Source organism: Choloepus didactylus, chromosome 10, assembly GCF_015220235.1.
Source record: "Choloepus didactylus isolate mChoDid1 chromosome 10, mChoDid1.pri, whole genome shotgun sequence".
In the NCBI taxonomy this organism is placed as follows: domain Eukaryota; kingdom Metazoa; phylum Chordata; class Mammalia; order Pilosa; family Megalonychidae; genus Choloepus; species Choloepus didactylus.
In genome coordinates this window covers 52321388-52341586 of record NC_051316.1, presented here as the reverse complement: position 1 = coordinate 52341586, position 20199 = coordinate 52321388, and the positions used below count along the sequence as shown (strand labels likewise).

The 20199-nt window shown below is 38.5% G+C and overlaps 1 protein-coding gene across 8 annotated transcripts in view; it reads left to right on the top strand.

The window, feature by feature from the left end:
- The window catches only part of GLIS3 (GLIS family zinc finger 3), a 465077-nt gene that overhangs the window by 3484 nt on the left and 441394 nt on the right, over positions 1–20199 (top strand). For 6 of the 8 annotated variants that reach the window (XM_037798109.1, XM_037798113.1, XM_037798112.1 and 3 more), the window contains exon 2: positions 13666–14151. The exons of 1 other annotated variant lie outside the window; for it this stretch is intronic. In XM_037798109.1, coding sequence (XP_037654037.1) covers positions 13764–14151 — 388 coding nt within the window. In that variant the 5' untranslated portion in view covers positions 13666–13763. Of the gene's footprint in view, positions 1–13665; positions 14152–20199 lie in introns of those variants that run through there. One more of the 8 variants, XM_037798121.1, reaches the window with a different exon arrangement.

The following is a 20199-nucleotide window of genomic DNA, read 5'->3' as shown; positions in this document are numbered from 1 at the left end:
TTGTAGTTATTGATCTCTGGAGTTGGAATGTTAATTTGTAATTTCTCCAGTATACAGAAAGAGTATTTCTTGAAGGAGATAATTCAGGAAGCAGCATCCCATATACATCATTATTACCAGAGAAATAATTTTATGTGTTTATGTAATTATTTTCTGTAGAGGATGAAGGAAGAAATACAGGACTCAAGTCTTTAAGTTTTCTTTAAGTTTGATTGGCTCATAGACTCAACTGGGACCAAAAATAAAATGAAAAAGAAGTAAATGATACATATGATAGCTGGTAAATTAAAAGCATGTTGCCCTTCTCATTCAAGGATGAGATATATAACAATGTCTTTAAATGACATTAACATGTAATTTAATTAAAAGATGTGCAAGTTCCAAGTTTTCCTAGTTTCCTATTTACTTTCAAGCAGAGTTTACATAAAAGCCAAACTTTTCGTTAAGGTAAAATATCCATACAGAACTGTGCACATATCTTAAGCCTGATGATTTTTCAGACTGAACAGCCCTGTGTAACTACTATCCAGGTCAAGAAAGAGACTATTGCTAGCATCACAAACATCTTTATATTCCATTCCATTCACTACCTCTCCCCAAGGGTAACCACTGTCTTGATTTCTAACAAGATATTTTTGCCTTTTAAAAATACTTTCTGTAAATGGAATGATTCAGTATGTACTCATGGATCTGGCTTCTTTTGTTTGACACAGCCTTTTAGTAGGTCAAATCATTTGGACTCCCCTTAAAGATGATTGGAACAGTTTGCTTTGCAGAAATTTGTTGGTGAGGTATTACTTAATATGATAGGATTAAGTAAAAACACTGAAAAGCAGAACCATATTTTCTACCCTAATGACAGTCTGAGTAGGGAAACAGAACAGACCCGAGTGAAATGTGTAGTTTTGAAGCCAGTGCAGGGTGAACAGAGAGAACACTGAGGAGTTCCTTCCACCATTACAACCCAGAATGCATTTGGCGGTCCCTCTGCTAGTGGCCAACAACTCCTGTAACAAAAGAAGGAGTGCCGGGTCTAAGAACTGAACTGACTGTATTCGTTTTGCTGCTTTTAGCTAGGATTTTTCATTGTTCACAAGTATGCTAAGATAAAGGCAAGAATACTTGTCTGCCCAGAAGGTGGAATAGAGTTTTTATGCTACTTTTTCCTATTAGAGAAAGGAATAGATTAGGAGGAGTAGACTAGAAGACTGCGACTATGATTTAACTGGTTGTACAAGCCACAGAGCATAGGATTCATTACTGTATGATCACCCCTTATTTATACTGTATTTATTCAGGCAATAAACTATACATATACTATGTAATATATAATTATATATTTCACTTATACCATATTTTTCAGTATAATAGGTCTATTTAGTGTGAAACTATAAATATAATAAATATATCTGAATATGTAAACATGCAGACAAATCTGTCTATATGTGTATATCTTGGTTTCCCAGGACTGCTATAACAAAGTACCTGGGTATCTTGAAACAACAGAAATTTATTGTCTCACAGTTCTGATGCCTCGAAGTCTGAAATCAAGGTGACAGCAGGGCCATGCTTCCTCTGAAGTCTGTAGGGTTCTGGCAGCGGCTTGCTGGTAATCCATGGCGTTCTTTGGCTTGTGGCATAGTTCAGTCTCTGCATCTGTCACATGGTTCTATTCTTTCTGCCTGTTTATGTTCAATTTCCTCTTACAAGGACATTCTAATCCAGTTGGACTCATTTTGACTAGTAACGTCTCCAAAGATCCTAATTCTAAGTATGATCACAGTCATGAGAACAAGGGTTAGAAGTTGAATGTGTTTTTTTGGTGGGGACACAATTTAATCCATAAGAACATATGATAAATGTAGTGTGAAAAAAATAAACATATAGGTTACTATAAAACAACTCTGTACATGTAAAGGCTGAGTAGAGTTCAAAGATAAATTAGACATAACCCCCAAACTTAATGAAATTAGAATTTAGATGGGGAGATGAAACATAGACAAATAACTATAATGTAGAAAGTGAAGAATGTTAAAAGAGAGGTAGGTAGAGTAATTACATTTAACATTTCTTGAATCCTTCTATAAACCAGGCACTGTGCTAAGCATGTAACATGCATTGTCTCATTTGATCTTCTGTACTGCTATGAAATATGTGTGCAATACCCTAATTATCCCCATTTCACAGATCAGAGATGTAGAGACTCAGAGAGAGTGAGCGAAGCCTAAAGTAGGTTTTTGAGGTGGTCCTGGAGGGTGAGAAGGATCTGGATTTGAGGAAAAATGGAGGACAAAAAGAAGGGAATTGGAGAAGGCACATCCAGGTGGACTCAAAGGCAATAAGTAGCACAAACAGAAACAAGGATCCAATCAAGTTCCACTTCGGGAACAGAATCAGGGCACTTGTCTGGAAAACTGGAATTATGAAGGCTCACAGTAGCTGAGAGCAGACTAGAGGTGAAGGAAGCTGAGGGGCGGTTCTTGGATGTGGTCAGTTGAAGAACAAGAACATGGATGACTGCACATTCCTTTAGGTGCAGCAAGGCTCGCTGAACTGCAGATGGGCAGATAGGGTCACAGCTTAAAAGCAGCCCCTGTCCCGGGCTTCTTGATGAAGAGAGCAGACTTTGTGAATATCAGGTATTTCTGAAGTTCTGAGCCAGGTCTATGAAGTTTCATTTCTGGGCCTGCTGAATATCGAACATAGAAAACCAACCAGATGCCAGGGCTACGTACGAATTCTTGTTATTCTTGTGTGTGAAGAAACGGATTAATGTTTTCCCAACCTTTTCAGCATGACCAGTAGATTCCACTTCTGTCTGTAACTTGACTGAGTCATTCATTTAGGGTGTTTTTTTTTTTTAATTAAATATGTTGTCATGTTGGTTTAGGGCCTAGTCATTGTTGTGGATGTTCATACTTCTGCAGTGATGTCAGTGAACACAGTTTAACTTGTATTAAACTTCTGTCTACCATCAGCTAAAAATACACTGGTCACTTTTAAGCAGTAACTATGCTAAAGAGAAGAAGTCACTCAGTTACACACGTGATAGGGATTCTTTAGTATACTTGACATTTGGTCTTTTATTTCTAGAATCTTCTATAGGTAGATGTTTATTACCATTTTGAAAGGATTATGATTTCTAATTTGCAAATAGTTATTCACGTAGGCTGAGTAGTTGTTTATTCAGATTAAATGTCAGAGAACGTCTTTGTTATTTGTCATATTCTACCACCTATGTACCTTCTTGTGTGAGCTTGGATTTTTCTTTTCTTTTTTTCTTTTCTTAAAGAAAAATTTCCTGCCAATTACTTTTCTTTCATATTTTTGAAGAAGCAGCCTTTGTGTCTCCAAATGTGGCCATGTGGTGCCCACTCTTTGCAATTCAGGTAATTAATTCAGCAGTGACATCATAGGGAATGTGTTCATTTTTCCATTTCAAATTCCTCTCCTCAGGATTTGATGGTTAACCCATATTAAGAACACATTTTAGAAAACTTAGCTCTCAAAGACAGTTATGTATTAATTTTTCCTTTTCTTTCCTTTAGTCTTCTCATTAGAAGAGTGGGGCTTTATGTCCAGGGAAGATCGTCAATCCCCACAATGAAGAAGACTTAGAATTGACAATCGTTTTGATCCTGATTCACTTAGTTGGTTGATCAGTTGATATTTAATGAAGACTTGCACAACTGATCAATTGGTGTATGTTTACCCAGTAAAACATACAGAGAAGGATAGTAGTAGTAGTATAGGTTTGTATTACTTAATCTTTATTTTTTATAAAGCTAAGAATGGTGAATGTTTAGATTTTTTTTTTTAATCATACTGTTTCTTTGGTACTGGCTTTACTTCGGATGTTCATCTCTGTCTATACTGCAGCTATTCTTTGTAGGTACATTGGCAAGCAAATAGTACAAATGCTTTTTTTTTAATTAATTAATTTTTTAATTTTATTTTATTTTGAAATAAATTCAAAGTTATAGGAACAGTTGGAAAAACAATACAAACCCCATACACAGAACTCCAGCATACCCTGACCCCCCTCCCCTGATACCCCAATCCACCAACTTTAACATGCTGTCACACCAGTGTTTCTTTCCCTCCCTCCCTCACTCCCTCCCTATCTGTCATCCATCATCTATTGCTCTGTCTTCTGAATGCATGAGAGCTAGCTGCACCCATCCTTGAACAAACACTATAATTCACATATACAATTCCCATGAACAAGAACATTCTTTTATGCAGTCCCATTAAATGCAGCTAAGAAGTACTAGAGATTCAACATGGATACAAAGCATCCATTCTATATTTCCTTTCCCCTGCCCCCCCGTCTTGTCTCAACTGTGTCTCTTTGAGCCTCCTGTCCTCCATCCTCAGATCCCATCCAGGGTCATCCTTGGCATTCAGTTGTCATCTATTTAGAGTGTCCTTTTTTTTTTTTCCCTCAATTGTGGAAACATATATACAGCCTAAATCTTCCCATTTTACCCCCTCCCTAGCCTTCCATTAGTGGGATTAATCACATTTAGAATGTTGTAATGCTATCTCTTTCCCACCATCCATTACTAGAAATTTCCCTTCACCTCAAACAGCAACCTTACACTCATTTCTTAACTCCCCATTGCCCCTTCCCCCATTTCTCTTAACCCTTACTCTACTTTTCATCTCTGTGGTCATATTCTCTGATAATTTCTTTGTGTTTACTGTGGTGCTTAAAATTAAACTCTTAAATCCATAACAATCTTGTTTTTCTTTGATACCAACTTAACTTCAATAGGACACATAAACTATGTTCCTATACTCCTCCATTCCCCCACCTTTATATAGGTCTTGTCAAAACTTAACATATTTTACATTGAGTTCAAAACCACTGATTTGTCATTAGAGTTTGTGTATTTTATATCATGTAGGAAGTAAATAGTGGAGTTACAATTCACAAATTATTGACTTCTATTTGTATTCCATTGTGGTCAGAGAATGTGCTTTGAATATATCCATTTTTTTTTTTTTTTTAATTTATTGAGGCTTGTTTTGTGTCCCAGTGTATTAGTCCATTCTGGAGAAAGATCCATGATCACTAGAGAAAAATAAGTGTCTTGCTAATTTGGGATGTAATGTTCTATATATGTCTGTTAAAATTCTCTATATCTTTTTCTCCTTTTTTTGTTTCTCTATCGGTACGGCTCCCTTTGGTATCTGAAGTAGGGCAGGTCTTTTATTAGCAAAATCTCTCAGCATTTGTTTGTCTGTGAAAAATTTAAGCTCTTCCTCAAATTTGAAGGAGAGTTTTGCTGGATAAAGTATTCTTGGTTGGAAATTTTTCTCTCTCAGTATTTTAAATATGTCATGCCACTGCCTTTTCACCTCCATGGTGGCCGCTGAGTAGTCACAACTTAGTCTTATGTTGTTTCCTTTGTATGTGGTGAATTGCTTTTCTCTTGCTGCTTTCAGAACTTGCTCCTTCTCTTCAGTATTTGAGAGTCTGATCAGAATATGTCTTGGAGTGGGTTTATTTGGATTTATTCTATTTGGAGTTCGCTGGGCATTTATGCTTTGTGTATTTATATTGTGTAGAAGGTTTGGGAACTTTTCCCTAACAATTTCTTTGAATACTCTTTCTAGACCTTTACCCTTCTCTTCCCCTTCTGGGACACCAATGAGTCTTAAGTTTGGACGTTTTATTTTATCTATCAGATCCTTGAGATCCATTTCGATTTTTTCGATTTTTTTCTCCATTCTTTCTTTTGTTCTTTCATTTTCTGTTCTGGGGACTTCTAGGACACTGAGTCGTTGTTCAACTTCCTCTAATCTTGTATTATGAATATCCAGAGTCATTTTAATTTGGCCAACAGTTTCTTTTATTTCCATAAGATCTTCTATTTTTTTACTTACTCTTGTAATGTCTTCTTTATGCTCTTCTAGGGTCTTCTTTATATCCCTTATATCCTGGGCCATGGTCTTCTTCACGTCCTTTATATCCTTTGCCTTGTTTTCGTTCCTCGATGGTAGTTCTTTGATTAATTGTGCCAAGTACTGTGTCTCTTCTGATGTTTTGATTTGGGTCTTTGGGATTGCGTTCTCCATATCATCTGGTTTTATCATATGCATTAAGATTTTCTGTTGTTTTTGGCCTCTTGGCATTTGCTTTGCTTGATAAGGTTCTTTCAAGTTGTAAAAAAAAAAAAAAATACCAATCTAATTTTTCAGAAATACAGATTGGTGGCATACACTTTCTCTAACTAACCAGCAGATGGCGTCTGCGAGTTACCTATCCCCCTTAAGTCAGTTCTAAACTTTGTTCTTGTGGTGTGTGGGGAAATGATTCTTGTGGGGTTCAGTTGGTGAACTCAATTTGGGTGTGTTGCTGGAGCCGTCCACCCTGAATGTGGGGCGTGTGTCCCGGTGGCTAGGGAGGAAGGACAGTTTTAATATTCAAACCTCCCAGGTGTTCCCAGAGATTCAAGGCTGTTGCAAGAGTCTAAGCCTTCATTTCAGTTTTGTCCCCGATCCTCTCTGATGCTGACCCACAAACCACTGGCATTGATGTAGCGTCCCTGGGTTTTCCGAGCGGGCCCCTCTTCTCAGCTGTGATCTTCCAGGACCTCTCCTGAGGGAAGGCTATGCTACCTCACAAGTGCGCACCGTCCCTCAAGGGAAGCCCCGGGCTGCCGGGCCGTACAGGGGCACTCTCAGCCTGACGCAAAGATGGCTGAACGGGGCGTCTCCACCCCTCCCTTCTCCTCTCACAGTTCCTCCTTCCCAGCTCAGGGACAACTGGCGCTGCTCTGGGCTGTGGGCATGGCCCCGGGCAGGAGTGTCTCCAGACTGCCGGGGAGCAGCTGCAAGCAGCGGGGTTTCTTTTTCCTTCCAGCTCTCCCCTCCGCTCCCCTGGCCTTGAGGGAATCTGCAGCGGGCTATCCTCCATGCCAAACACCGAGAGGCTGTCTCAGACTGCTTCTGCCGTGCTTCCACTGCACGGTTTTCACCGTCGCAAATGCAGCTGCTCCTGGGTTTTCCCTATTTTTTTTTTAAAAGAACCAGTCCGTCTCCAAATGCCAACCCCCAGCTTCCCCACACTGCAGCATGGCTGCAGGTCTTTCAGCCGGCTTACTCACTTGTTTCAGAATGCAGACTCCCGTTTTCACCAAGTGTACGGCCCCTGTGGTTCTAGCAGACCTTGTCCAGCTGGTGCATCGCTGAAACCGGTATTCTGGGTCACCTTCTGGTTTTTATCTAGTATTTTTCATGGAGGTGTTATTTTGCCCTGTCTCACCTAGCCGCCATCTTAGGTTCTCCTCCCAAATGCTTTCTGTTTGTTTTTGTTTTGTTTTGAAATGAAAATGCCTTTATTGTTTCTTCTGATTATAAAAGTAGCATCTGTCCATTGAAAAGATGATTTTGGACAAAATAGAAAAGTAGAAAAAGAAAATTAATCGCAATCCTGTTCTTCAGAAAAACCAATGTTGGCAATTTGGAGAATGTCCTTTGAGAATAGAAAGACTTTTTAAACTCAATCCAAATAATAATGCTTCTTTAATTTTAGAGCTAATCTAAAGTATATAGCATTTTTTACAGGCCCAGAGTTGGCAAGCATGTGAGGAACTGGGCATTTTCATATATTGTTGATGGGGGTGCAAACTGGTATAACCTCTATGGAAAGTAATTCCAAATGCTTTTAAAACAGTGGCTTTTACACTTTTTTTTTGACTGTGACCCACAATAAAATATATTTTTCATCTTACTCAGTACATACTCTATGCATATAGATATACAAACATTTTTACCCATAAATAACTGAAATAAAACAATGCTTGGCCTTCAATATATTTGATATACTCTAATTAATATTCTAATTGGTTCTGTGTCATTAAAAAATGCTTTCTCCATTGAATAATTGATCTCATGGGTCACAACCCACAGTTTGAAAAACACTGTTTTAGAAAGGGTAGTTCATTAAACTTGGATCTGTGAACCTTTGGCATAGTCATACCTGGACTGGACCAGTGCATGGGATCGCGTTGCCTTTCTGAGCTTTCGTTTGTCTTAAAAATCTTCTTGATACCAAGTTCAGTGACATTTTGTGTCATCTATTATGACTGATGAAGGGAATCCTTAATTATCTTCATCTACCTCGCCGTTTTTGGTAGGGTTGCAGTTTTCTAGACCTTTCTGTACTCATTGATGAGTTAATGAGTGGGGCAAAGTAAATGAAAACCTTGTAAGTAATTACTGCTAAAACCAGTGACATTTAGTAAGCCAGGAGGATATGAGAGTTATATAGATGCACTGAAGTGTGGAAAGTGGATTCTAAACGAGTTACGGAACTTTAATATTGCCCTCCAGCAGTATTTTCCTGAAGGTTCTGAATTTCTTCCAGCAATCTGTAATCACTAGCATTGTGTGGAAGGCTCTCAGTGCTGCTTCTGATTTTTGGGTTGGAATTGTCCAACTAGAGAATAAATTTCTGAAGTTGATTTGGCCACTCCTGCTTTTCCCTTCCCCTCTTTCCTCCCCTCCCCTGTCCTCCCTTTCCTTTTCTCCTTTACCACCTACCCCTTTTCTATCTTTTTTCTGTGTCCTTTCCATATTTACTACTCACATTTCAAGTATCTTAGCCATTAATTTAGATTTAAAAGAGACTGCCAGGTATGGCATTCTATAAACTTAGGGAGGATTCTTTCCATTTTTGATAAATTTTATAAACTATAAAAGTGAAAAAATGTTAAAGTGTGCATGTCTAATTTGGCAGCTAAGGATTTGAGTGTACAGATAAAACAAAGTCAGGGTTTCTTTTAGATGGGATCTATAATATTTGCTTTATTATTTTTCTCAGTGGTCTTTGGAAGAATGGTCTTGAATCTCTGGAGGGAACACAGATTTGTCTACCTATTTTTAATTGGCATAATTCAGACCTAACCCTCTTTGATTGTATCTTATCAGTGATTGCTCAAGTAGTACCTGTAGATCTTAGTGTTCAGAATAAATATGTTACTATTAGAATTACTAACATTAGACTTTGGGTGTACCCAAATGAACATATGGTCTATACACACGAGTAGCTAGGTATAACTCTCTAGGTTTCTGTTCCATGTCTCAATAATCAGGAATGATCTTAGCCCTGTTTCTGTGTAACTTCTGTTGTAAATTCTGTGAATCTTTCAGTTTCACTGAAGAAAGTTATGAGACCACAGACATGATCAACTGTACCTTGTTGTGGGTTACTTTATCATAATATAGTATCCTCCAGTTTCAATTTAGAGAAATGATATGGTACACATCCAATACATTTCCTCTATAATATCCTCCAGCTTCACAGGCACGTGTTTGCACTTTCCTCTTGTTAAAATTGCAGACAAGGATAATTTTGATTTATTGGTGACATCTAATATAGCTGTGTTTATATTGTTGCCAATAAAATGACTTACATGATTGGTTTTTGTTTATACAATCTTTTCTGAGGAGTCAGTCACCTGTGTTAGGACAAGGTACATTCTGCTTATTAAAATGAACTCCTGGGATCTGAGAACATTCAGCTCTATCTGTCCTTGATTCAGTTTCAAAATGTGCTTCACACTGCAGTCGTGCATGAGAATAACTTATATTATCTATCAATAGGCTTTTCATTTCTATTTTCTTCTGGCTACAAAAGCTTTAACAAGAGAAGCCTTTGGGAATGGCACGGGCCTGTTAACGATCAAGGCAGTGATGTTGAAAAGGCAGTGTTAATGAAATTATACAATGATTAACCCAAAGGGGAAAAAATAAAAAGAATCAATAAAGACTCTATTTTAGATGACTTAGACATATATATAAGAAGCCGACTCAGGAGCAGTTTGTTTGCTGACCAGTATTTTATGCCTCATTATCAGGTTTTCTATGCAGGGGAAGAAGTGCTTGTGGCATGAGGAATGGAAAATGTAACAAAGGCTAAATGTAGCCTAAGGAAATGAAATGATGTATGAAAATTAATAATTAACTGGCTCATCAGATGAATTATGACTCTAGATGAGTCTGTTAATGATATTTACTAGGAAAGGGCTTTTGGATATGAATAGGCTTTATGGAACTTGTGTTTTTGGAATTTTCTTGAATGGATGAGTTAAGATTGCTTTATGTTTGTTTAATCTTTTAAGCCACAAGAAACAGTCCCTGGAGCCTTGGGTAGAAGGTAGAGTCAGTATTTTATATTTTGATTAAAGTTCTGGCTTTTTCAGAAAACTCGTGAAATTAAATGGTTTTGTGCCTTAGTTTTCTTAGGAGTTAATTCCCATTCTGACCTGACTTACAGGAATGTGGTTTAAAAGTTTGAAAGTGGTCAAAAGGAAAGATTTATTAACTCTCATGTTGACTTATATAGCAGAATGAACATTTTTATCATTTGAACCAATGGAATAGTGAAAATATAAATATGTCAATATGCCAGATCCAAAAAATCCTCAAATTTGTGTTTCTGGATAGTCCTTTCTTTTTCTCCCTTCTCTCCCTCTCTCCCTCCATCCCTCCCTTTCTTCCTTCCTTCCATTAGTGGCCTGGGGTACAGCAGTTGGAGGATGGAGGAGAAAATAATACCAAAGAACTTGACTAAGTTTTTGAACAGAAAAATCCTTTTCAAAAGGAATCTTATCAGTTAGATTTTTAACTTAGAAGTTTCTGATACTGATTACTTGTGATTTTACTTTTTGCAAAAGTGTAGGAAAATTTAATCCTAAAATTCATTTTTCATGACAAGTGTTTTCTTTCAGCACCTTGCTGGCACGAGAGCTTTCCTGTCTGCTCTAGCTTTGCTAGAGTATGGTGCTACTTTTGCTTCCATATCCACCCAGCTCCCATAGGTTTAAATGCCATAGATATGAAATCTACCTATTTATCCTTGACCATAATAAATGGGAACTTTTTATCATCTTCCCCATCTAAATTATCTGGAATAATAGAATTGCAAGAGACCTTAGTGTTTATTGCCAGCCTCCACATTTTATGGTTGAAAAACTGTAAGTTCAGAGAAGTTATAAATGATTTGCCAGAAATAGGACTCAGGTATCCCAACTTTTAGTTGAGTGTTCTTTTCTCTGACCCTATGAGGATGTGTCTTTCTTAGGTTAGCAGTTTATTCCTTTTCTGTTACCAAATACACTTTTTGAAAATTTTATCCTGATAGATGGCCTAGCTAAAAAGTACATAAAAAATTGTAATTTGAATAGACAAAACTGAGTTTTAAATTCCGGTATTGCTTGAAATATCTGTTGGCATAATTAATATGAAAGCAGATTTCGCCTGTAGTTTCTTTTATTTTTGTCTTAATGCTGGTTTTCTCAGCTCACATGCCGTCAACCTAGTGGATTTTCTTTATGGTGTTGATCACGTTACTTTCTGGCTGCTGCTTTTTTAATAGCAAAATTTAAGTACCTTTTTGTTGTTGTTTTTACTCTCAACTTAAAGCTATTTAAAAGAGAAGTGCAGTTCATAAAAAAATAAAATAAAATAAATATCCAGTCCAAGGCAGGCAGGTGTGAGTGTCTGATGTCTAATTAAATTCTCAGTGCTTTAATTATTTTTCCTTCTTGCAAACTCACCTTCTTAATGATCTAGCCTAATGCTAAGGTACCTAGTTATGTTTTTAACCAGATTTTTGATGAGAATTCCTGCTTATGTATGATGCTGATGCCAAAAATGACTCCCTTATTTTAAAAACCTGGAAAGGGGCACAGTCTGCAAATCTACAGACACTTGTCACTTGGACCATGAACTTAATGACTCATATTTCCAGTCATGTTGGACAATTCCTCATTTTCAACAAGTTGTCAATATGTCATATTTCTTTTGCCTTTTTTTTGGTTGGTACTGAATAAGTGCTTTCTTCTGCACAGTTCAAAGTGCTCAGAAAACACTGTTTTATCAATGAGTGGGGAATCGTTGGCCAACATTTTCTAGCAAAGCACAGAGGCAGTAAATGATTCTTGCCCACAATCATCCAATGAATCAACTTACTGACTGATAATGTAATGTACTCAAGTTCTCCTAAATGGGAAAGGCAGAAAGGGTGTTGGAATTTTTTCAGTGCAGAAATGTTACAGCCAGTCTGACACTAAGATCTATTTATTATTGTTCCCAAAACAAACTTAAATGATGCAAGTTTGGGTAAACCTGGATTTATTTGCCCATTCACAGGGACTGTAGTAGAGGGGAGGGCAGGAGTGAGACCAGACTTAGGCAGCAGTGAGACCCTACTGTTGAGTGCTTCCTAAGACTGGATGGCAAGCCAAGATAAAGTGACAGATGATAGAATCCTTACTAAAACAAAAAATTGGTAAAAATGAAAAAAAAAAAGTTCCAGTTTTTATATTGTGAATAATTTTTGAAGTTCCTCAACATAGACATACATAGTAAACCGTGTAGGTGGTATAGTGAGTGCTTGACTGAAAAACTAAGATATTTTTGATTTTCTAAAATGATAAAATAAAAAAAAAAATACTTGTCACAAAGGTTACCCTTATTGATATCCTTTCCTGAAAGATTTATGGTGTTAATCGTTTGGGAGTTGAGTTGAAAATATTTGTCCAAAGCATTGAGTGGCTCATACAGAAGAAGTAGGAATCATCCAGTTGAGGATATCTGGTCACTGCTGCTTTGCGCTCATTTCCTGTGTTTGTTCAGCTTCAGCTTATTTGCATGACCCTAATTGCTTATGAAAGAGTACAGATTACGAACATAGATTGTGTCTGCCATTTCTTTGGAGTAGTGGCACCATCACAGAACTTCGTCACCTCATTGGATACACTTTGGTGAGCTGTTATTCAAGGCAGGGAATGGCTTTCTGTGATGACTTGGAACCAGGCAGTACTGATGTCATCACATACAGGTGGATGATGATGTCCTACGGTCATGTCAGCACTTCTTGGCTCCCCCTCTGTCACTAGAGGAAGTGGAGAAGGAGGCTTTATGGGTCTATGGACGATTTACCGTATGTGGTGCATGGTGAACATACTGCTTTGGAAAGGCTTTTCTTTCCTCCACAGCCGTTTCAGTTCTCTGGGATCTTCATGGATGGTCACTGTATTATGGTGTTGATTCTATTTCCATCCCCACAGGTCAGAATCAGTATGGCACTAAGACTCTAGCGTCGCTGTGAATGACTGCTAGCCTTTGCAGAGATGATATTCCCAGGCCCAAAGTTTTATCTTTTGTAAATCAAGGGACTGTGTAAAAGATGGCTTTTAGAGTGAAAGTCAGAGTTGTCTAAATGTCCCTGATAATCTCATTCAGAGGCCATTTCTGTTTTTTTCTTGTTTATTGGAAACATCAAAGCATTGGTCTCATGAAGGTTGTGTCTTTAGGTTCCCAAGATCCACTGTAACTTTAGGGAGCAAAATAAGTTTCGTTTTGCAAGCTGGCACCAGTAGATGGGTTGTAGTTGCCAATAGCATTATATTGAGAAGGACTCCTTGGCAAACAAAACAATCTAGTAATCTATAATCCATGTCTACCGTGAATGTAGGCAGGGAGAGTGCATGCCAGTAAGCCATGGATTTTGATGACCCTTCTCTTCATAAATGGCCATCTTGCTCAGAGTGTGTCTTTTCTTTTATGAATACTATAAAGGTTGAAAACTCATTGTAACTTATTTTCATTTTTACTTTAAAAAATGCCTGCATTTATTTATTTCAACAGGCTGATAACCCACACCATGGATAACTTATTGAACTTTGCCTGAAAAGAATCATTAGTGTCATTGGATATTTGACCAGCCTGGCTGGAGGTTTTTCAGAATGAATGGAAGGTCATGCGGCATGAATCTCCACCGGCCGTCAGGAACCCCACAGGGGCCAGGGATGGTCAGTGGCCAACACATTCCTCCCATCCGAGCGCACTCAGGCGCGCCTGGGCCCTCGTCCTGTGGCAGCACACCAAGCCCTGCCGTGGGAAGCCTCGCTAGCAGCCTCCATCTCAAGATGCCCTCGGTAGGAGGGCTGGCTCCTCAGAGCAACGTGGCAGAGACCCCCGTCCATCTGCCCGCCCTGAGCCCCAGGAGACAAGTGCTTACCAATGGAAAGCCTCGATTCCAGGCCACCCAGCCTGGGGGCATGTCCGGGCCCCACGCTCTAAAGCCAAAGCAGCAGGAGTTTGGAAGCCCTTTTCCTCCAAATACTGGGAAAGGTAGGATTGTCTTTCTGGGGTCTTTTAAAAGTGGAAACTTTTGTTTTTCTCCCCCTAATTCCTTGTGTACCAGCAAATCCTATCGGGGAAGAAAGTTTTTGTTGGTCTCATAATGACACCTAGCTTTGCTCTATAAGGGGGCGTATGTATATGTGTGGGGGTGAAGGAGCCACCCGGGTAAATGCTGGGACTGTGAAACCCAGTGGAAGGTAAGAGAGAAAGATGAGAAATGGGGAGGTAGGCAGAACAGTAAGAGCAAGTTTATCAAGAGCCGGCCTCTGGATCTGTGGAGCTCTGCCCAGGCTCACAGGGGGCTGATTCTGCAGGGCAGGGAAGAGAAGGGTGACTGTAATGGTCATAATGCTGGCTGGGTGCTAGAAGAAAGGTGGGGTTTGGGAGAAGGTCCAAAAAGGGAGCTGTTTGAATAACCAATAAAATGAGGAATTAGGACATGCCAATGATAAGACAAATCAATTTAGGAGCAGAACCTTTCTTTTTTATAGGATAGCTAGTAACAAGAGGGAACCAAGCTAGAAGATAATAATGAAAAGATATATTTTATGCATATACAGAACTAGAAAACCTGGTTAATTTGAAATGCAGAGAGAATATGCTTTTAATTCCCTAGTGTTTGAATTACTATATATTTTATATTAAAGAATAGTTGTTGGAGAATGGCAAATTATTTGAATGACATACTGTCTCTAGAAACTGATGTTGACTTAATGAGGTTATACAGCAAATGATACGTGTACTTGACTAGAAGAAACAGTGTGCGGATACCATGTAAAATATAACTTTGTTTTGAAAAACAGCATAATGATTTATTCTTTAAGGTATTCTTAGCGTTTAGACTTAAATGTTTATATTAAAAGTGCTTACACCAATAGAATTATTTTCAGCCTTGTGAATAGTCATTCACCCAGTTAATTATGGTGAATAATGATTATATCAGGCAAGTAGCCAAAAAGTTGTTTGTTTTAGTGTCAGTGATTTCTGTGTTTTGAGAAATTGATATAAATGGGCAGATTAAAAATAGAAACCCCAACATATGTGTGGCTGTTTGATTTTGTTTTTCCTTTTCTTCTCGAGCCCTTCCCCCTTTATGTTTTCCCCTGCCAATCTCTTTTGGTCCAGGCTTGATTTTGAGTTGTTTTTTATTTAAGAGATGCTAACATTTAGTAAAAGTTTAGATAAAGTCTTCCTGGCTGCTGCATCTAAACTAGGTCTGTCATTGTTGGATTACTATGTTGACAGTGTGGTAGGCTAAGTTCCGTAATGTCAAGCTCATGTATTTGAATTTTCGGGGGCTGAGGCCCTGTAATATCTTTCAACTCATGCTTGACTAGTGAACTGTAGCTTGCTTTATATATATATTTGTGTTTGAAATTCTGGCTAACAATAATAATGGTGATAATATTAATAACATGCACTTATTATAATGTAGCATGTGTCAGGCACCCTGTTAAGTGCTTTCCACATAAAGTCTCAGTTAAACCTCATGACAGCTCTATGAGTTATTTACAATTGTTGATTTAACTGATAAGGAACTAAACTCTAGAAAGGATAAATAACTTGTCCTGGGTTGCCAGCCACTGAGGAGTTTGGGAATATTACTTTGGGTGGTAACCAGAAGTGGCTATAATTATAATTATGGTAAAAAATGTTTCATGTACTCAAGGGATAGTGAAGTCTCAGGGTCAATACCCCTTGGAATGCATATAAAAAATAGTGCTGCTTTTTCTTCCACTTTCCAACTTTCTGGCTCTCTACTCATCTTTCTAGCTGACAGTGCCTTTTCTGGATCTGCATGCTTAGGGGGGCATGCATGGGCCTGGATAAGGGGTCAAGAACACATGTATTATTATCCCCCTAGCTTTGCAGCTTGAATTCCTGAAGTGGGCTGGATGGTGCCAGAAGTGGTTGCATGTGTCCCTTTCAGATCTTGGTTAGCAATTCCTAAACTAAACCAATAACCATGTTGAGAATGCTGATCTAGGACTGTTTTAACTTCATCTAATCATTTACTCAACAAATAATTATTGACCTGATGTTATGGGCAAGCCACTGTTCTGGGGATACAATAACCAATTATAAAACAATCTTTTCCCCCGAGAAGTTGGAGGATTCGGACAAATACATGGGCAGTTAAAATAGAGTGCAGTAAGTCCAGGAAAAGATATGCTCAGGGTGACACAGCAGTGTCTGAGAGGGGTTCCTAGCTGTGCCTGGTGGATGAACCTGGGAGAAGTGGAGGATATCTGGGCAGACATCTGAAGAGTGAGGAGCTAGGCTTGCAATCATGCAAAATACATGTCCTTTGTCTGTGTGTGTGTCTGTGTGTGTACATGAGGGGGACTGTCTGGAACTTATTCTGGGTAGGGAGAAAAGCATGCACAAGACCTGGGGGGGAGGGATCATGGCGCATTTCCTAGACTTCCTCCTGCCTTCATATGGTTAGATCATGGAGAGCAAGGGCTGTGGTAAGAGATGAGGCTGGAGAAGAGCAGAAACTAGATGCAGGGTCATGAATGACATGCTGAGGAGTTGGTATTTCTCTTGCGGATGCTGGCAAGCTGTTGAACAGTTTTAACCTTGTTGATAATGCAAGGTTGACATCTCTCCCTGGTTTTGCCATTGCTTTCCCATGCATTATTGACAATGCCATGACCCAGAGGGAGATGTATGAAAGGGGCTGTGACTCTCTAGGCATCATTGCTTTGGTTTACATGGTGGCTAAGAAAATGTTTTCTAAGCCTTGGGAGTGATTATATCAACTCTCAGGAACCCAACAGAGCTGTGTACATGGAATGTAAGTTACCTAAGTTCTGTTACACAGGCAAGCATCTAACTTGATGGCTGGAGAAGCTCTAATGGGAGCCTCAGGAGAAATATAAATTCAATAGTAATATTCATTTTACTTAGGGACTGAATTCTGCTAAATTGAAAACTCAAATAACAATGGCTTTAACATTACAGGGCACAGTTCCAAAACAGTGTGCCAGGGTCATCAGGTGCCACAGTGACTTCTTGGGGAGCCACCAAATAGTTAAAATATTTTAGGGAAATGTAGTGATGTGCAACATCTATTGAACACCAGGCGAACTATTTATTACCTTGAGGAAGTTCACAGTTTCAACATTAGATTGCACGATACTCCTTTTGCTGAGGTCATATCTTTGTGAAGTTGCGTTTTCTGTGTTGTTATGATAAAAAAACAAGTACTAAGTGAAAATCAGCATGCAACACGAAATGAGGGTGGTGGTGTCCAATCTTATTCTAAGCTTTGAGGAGTTTTGTAGTGCACAACTGGAACACACATCCCATTAGTAATTGTATTGAAGAATGAAATAAAATATTTTTCTTTCAATTTATGTGTATTATTTTCTCCAACAGCTAATAAGTTGTTAGTACGTAACTATTTTTCAGTTATTTTCATGTAACTGTTCAATAAAGTGAACTGTTAGGTGTTTCGTTTGGCCTAGGGGCATCCTGAAGAAATGACTGAGGTGCTAAGAATGTCATGAACTGAGTTCATTTGGGAGCCTTGGTCACAGGGGTTTATTTTTCTCACATGAGGAAAAATCTGTAGTAGGTGATTGCTGCTAATGGTTGGCAGTCCAATGATATTAGAACCAAGGTCGCGGAGAGTCCCAGTTTTTCCCTCTTGGTTGCACAGTGGCTGCGCAGGGTCCAGCTATTCAGCGTGCCTTTGGAGAAGAAGAAGGAGGAACAAAGAAGGACAAAAGGCAAAAAGACCAATCTCTCCTTTAAATGGCTTTCCCGGGAGCCCCAGCAGCTATTCCTACTTACCTTGAGCGAGCCACTTATTATGTAACTTATTTCTTTAATGAAAGTCATCTTTTGTCCTGAATTTACATTTTCCTTTTTATTTAGATTTTGCCTTACATTGTATTACGTTACCTTTCACGACATTACTTTATATTGGTTTTTACTTTTTAGCATCTCGCCACCTCTATACTGTCTCTCTCTCTCTTAAGTGATTTGAACCACTTGAAAGTGAGTTGCAGACATTGTGACATTTCATCCCCAAATTCCTAATCGTGTGTCCTCTAAGGATCTTCTGGCCATATAACCAACTATATATTAATTATAATGAAGGACTTAATCTTTGATACAACAGTGTTATTTATAGTTATATCTTAAAATGTAATCCTTATTTAAATGAATTTTATATTATTATTTACCATATGGTTTGTACCCACATTTCCCCACTTACAACCTAAATGTCCTTTATAGCAGTTTCTTTCTTTTGACCCAGGATCTAATCAAAGATTATGTGTTACATTTGGTTGTCATGTCTGTTTAGTCTCCTTTAATCTGGAATGCCTTCTCCCCCTGCCTTTTCTTCATGTTCCCTGATGTGAATATTTTTAGAGTTCAGGTCAGTTTTCTTGTTACACAATCTGATTTTTCTGATCGTTTCTTCATGATTAGGTTAATGTTAAACATTTTTGGCACGAGTATTACATAGATGATGTTGTGTACTGCTGTGGTGGATTGAATTGTTTACTCCAGTTTGAACATGTTCTTTGTCTTCATTCTGGTGGGTGTGGATCCATCATAAATAGGATCTCTTCAAGATGTTAAGTCAGGTAAGGTGTGGCCCCACTGGATCAGGCTGGGCTTTAATCTGGATTACTGGAGTCCCTTATAAGCAGAGTGAAGGTCGGAGGGAGAGAAAAGCTACAGGGAGCAGCTGGGAGCTGGGAGTCAATAGAACCCAGAAGAGAAAGGAAAAGATACTGCCATGTGCACTGTCATGTGACAGAATAGGCAAGGACCAAGGATTGCCTGCAGCAAGCCCCAGAATGGCAGGGAGAAAGCATCACCTTGCCAGTGCCTTGATTTTCGACTTTTACTAGCTTCAAAACTGTGAGCTGATGAATTCCTGTTGTTTAAGCCAATCCACTGCATGGTATTTCTTTTAGCAGCTAGGAAACTAAAACAGTTACTCACTGCATTAAACCAGGAAGCACTGAATACTAGTTTGTCCTCATATTTCTGATGCTAAGTTTGATCACCTGCTTAGGGTGCTGTCACCAGATTTCTGCATTGTAAAGGACCCTTTCAAAATTAATAATCTTCTTAAACTATCCATTTCTCTCACAACTTTTCATGCAGTGGTTTTAGAATCCATTGATGTACCATGTCTGAATCAGTGATTATGTTGTTGATTATTTAATGGTGATTTTCTGAGTCTATCATTCCCATGTTAATTAGTTGATGTTCTGCTAGAAAGAAGAGCTTATCTCCTCTCTCTCTCTCTCTCTTTTTTTTTTTTTGAGAATCACTAAAGACTAATGGATTCTTTTTTTAAAGTTTAGTTTGCAATAATTCATTATCATTGTTATGCTTTATGATGTTCAAATTGTCCCAAATTTGGCCGGTGGTAACACCTTCGAGTTATCTCCGATGTCCTTTTGACATGTTCGCATTAAACGTACTTCTTTGCTTTCTGGCATGATAGGAAGTTTCAGGCTTAACTTGTACCTTCCCTGCCCCAGACCTGGAATCTGCCAGCTCTCCAAGGAACTCAGGTTCCTTTTAATGGGAAATGATGTTCGGTAATCTGGGTGGAAGTGTGTCCTTATTGCCACTGAGGCATCATTGCTTCTAGGCCTTTTCCCTGGACAAGTTAGAAATATATTAGAAAAAGATAATGCATTCCAGTTAAAATACAACATTACAGGGTTCTTTCTCACATTTTCTCATTGCACATTTGTCAGTGAGAACCCTCCTTTGTTTATTTGCTCTGTCCTAACTATACAGAAAAGAATTCCTTTTAGCTTTAGGTTTCTAAGGTAGTAGAAATTAATTTTAAAATTGATTATGTACTACATGTAAATTTTTAAAGTGCTGAGATAAGATCATTTGTAAAATTTTTCTGAGACACAGAATGTGCTCAGAACGTGTTCTGCAATTGGCAATGTTCTGGCCTTGATAGGATTTGTGAGTATAGGGTTCTGGTTATATTGTACCAATAGTGGCGTTTTTTCTCTACTTCCCACTCCAGCAGTTACCTAT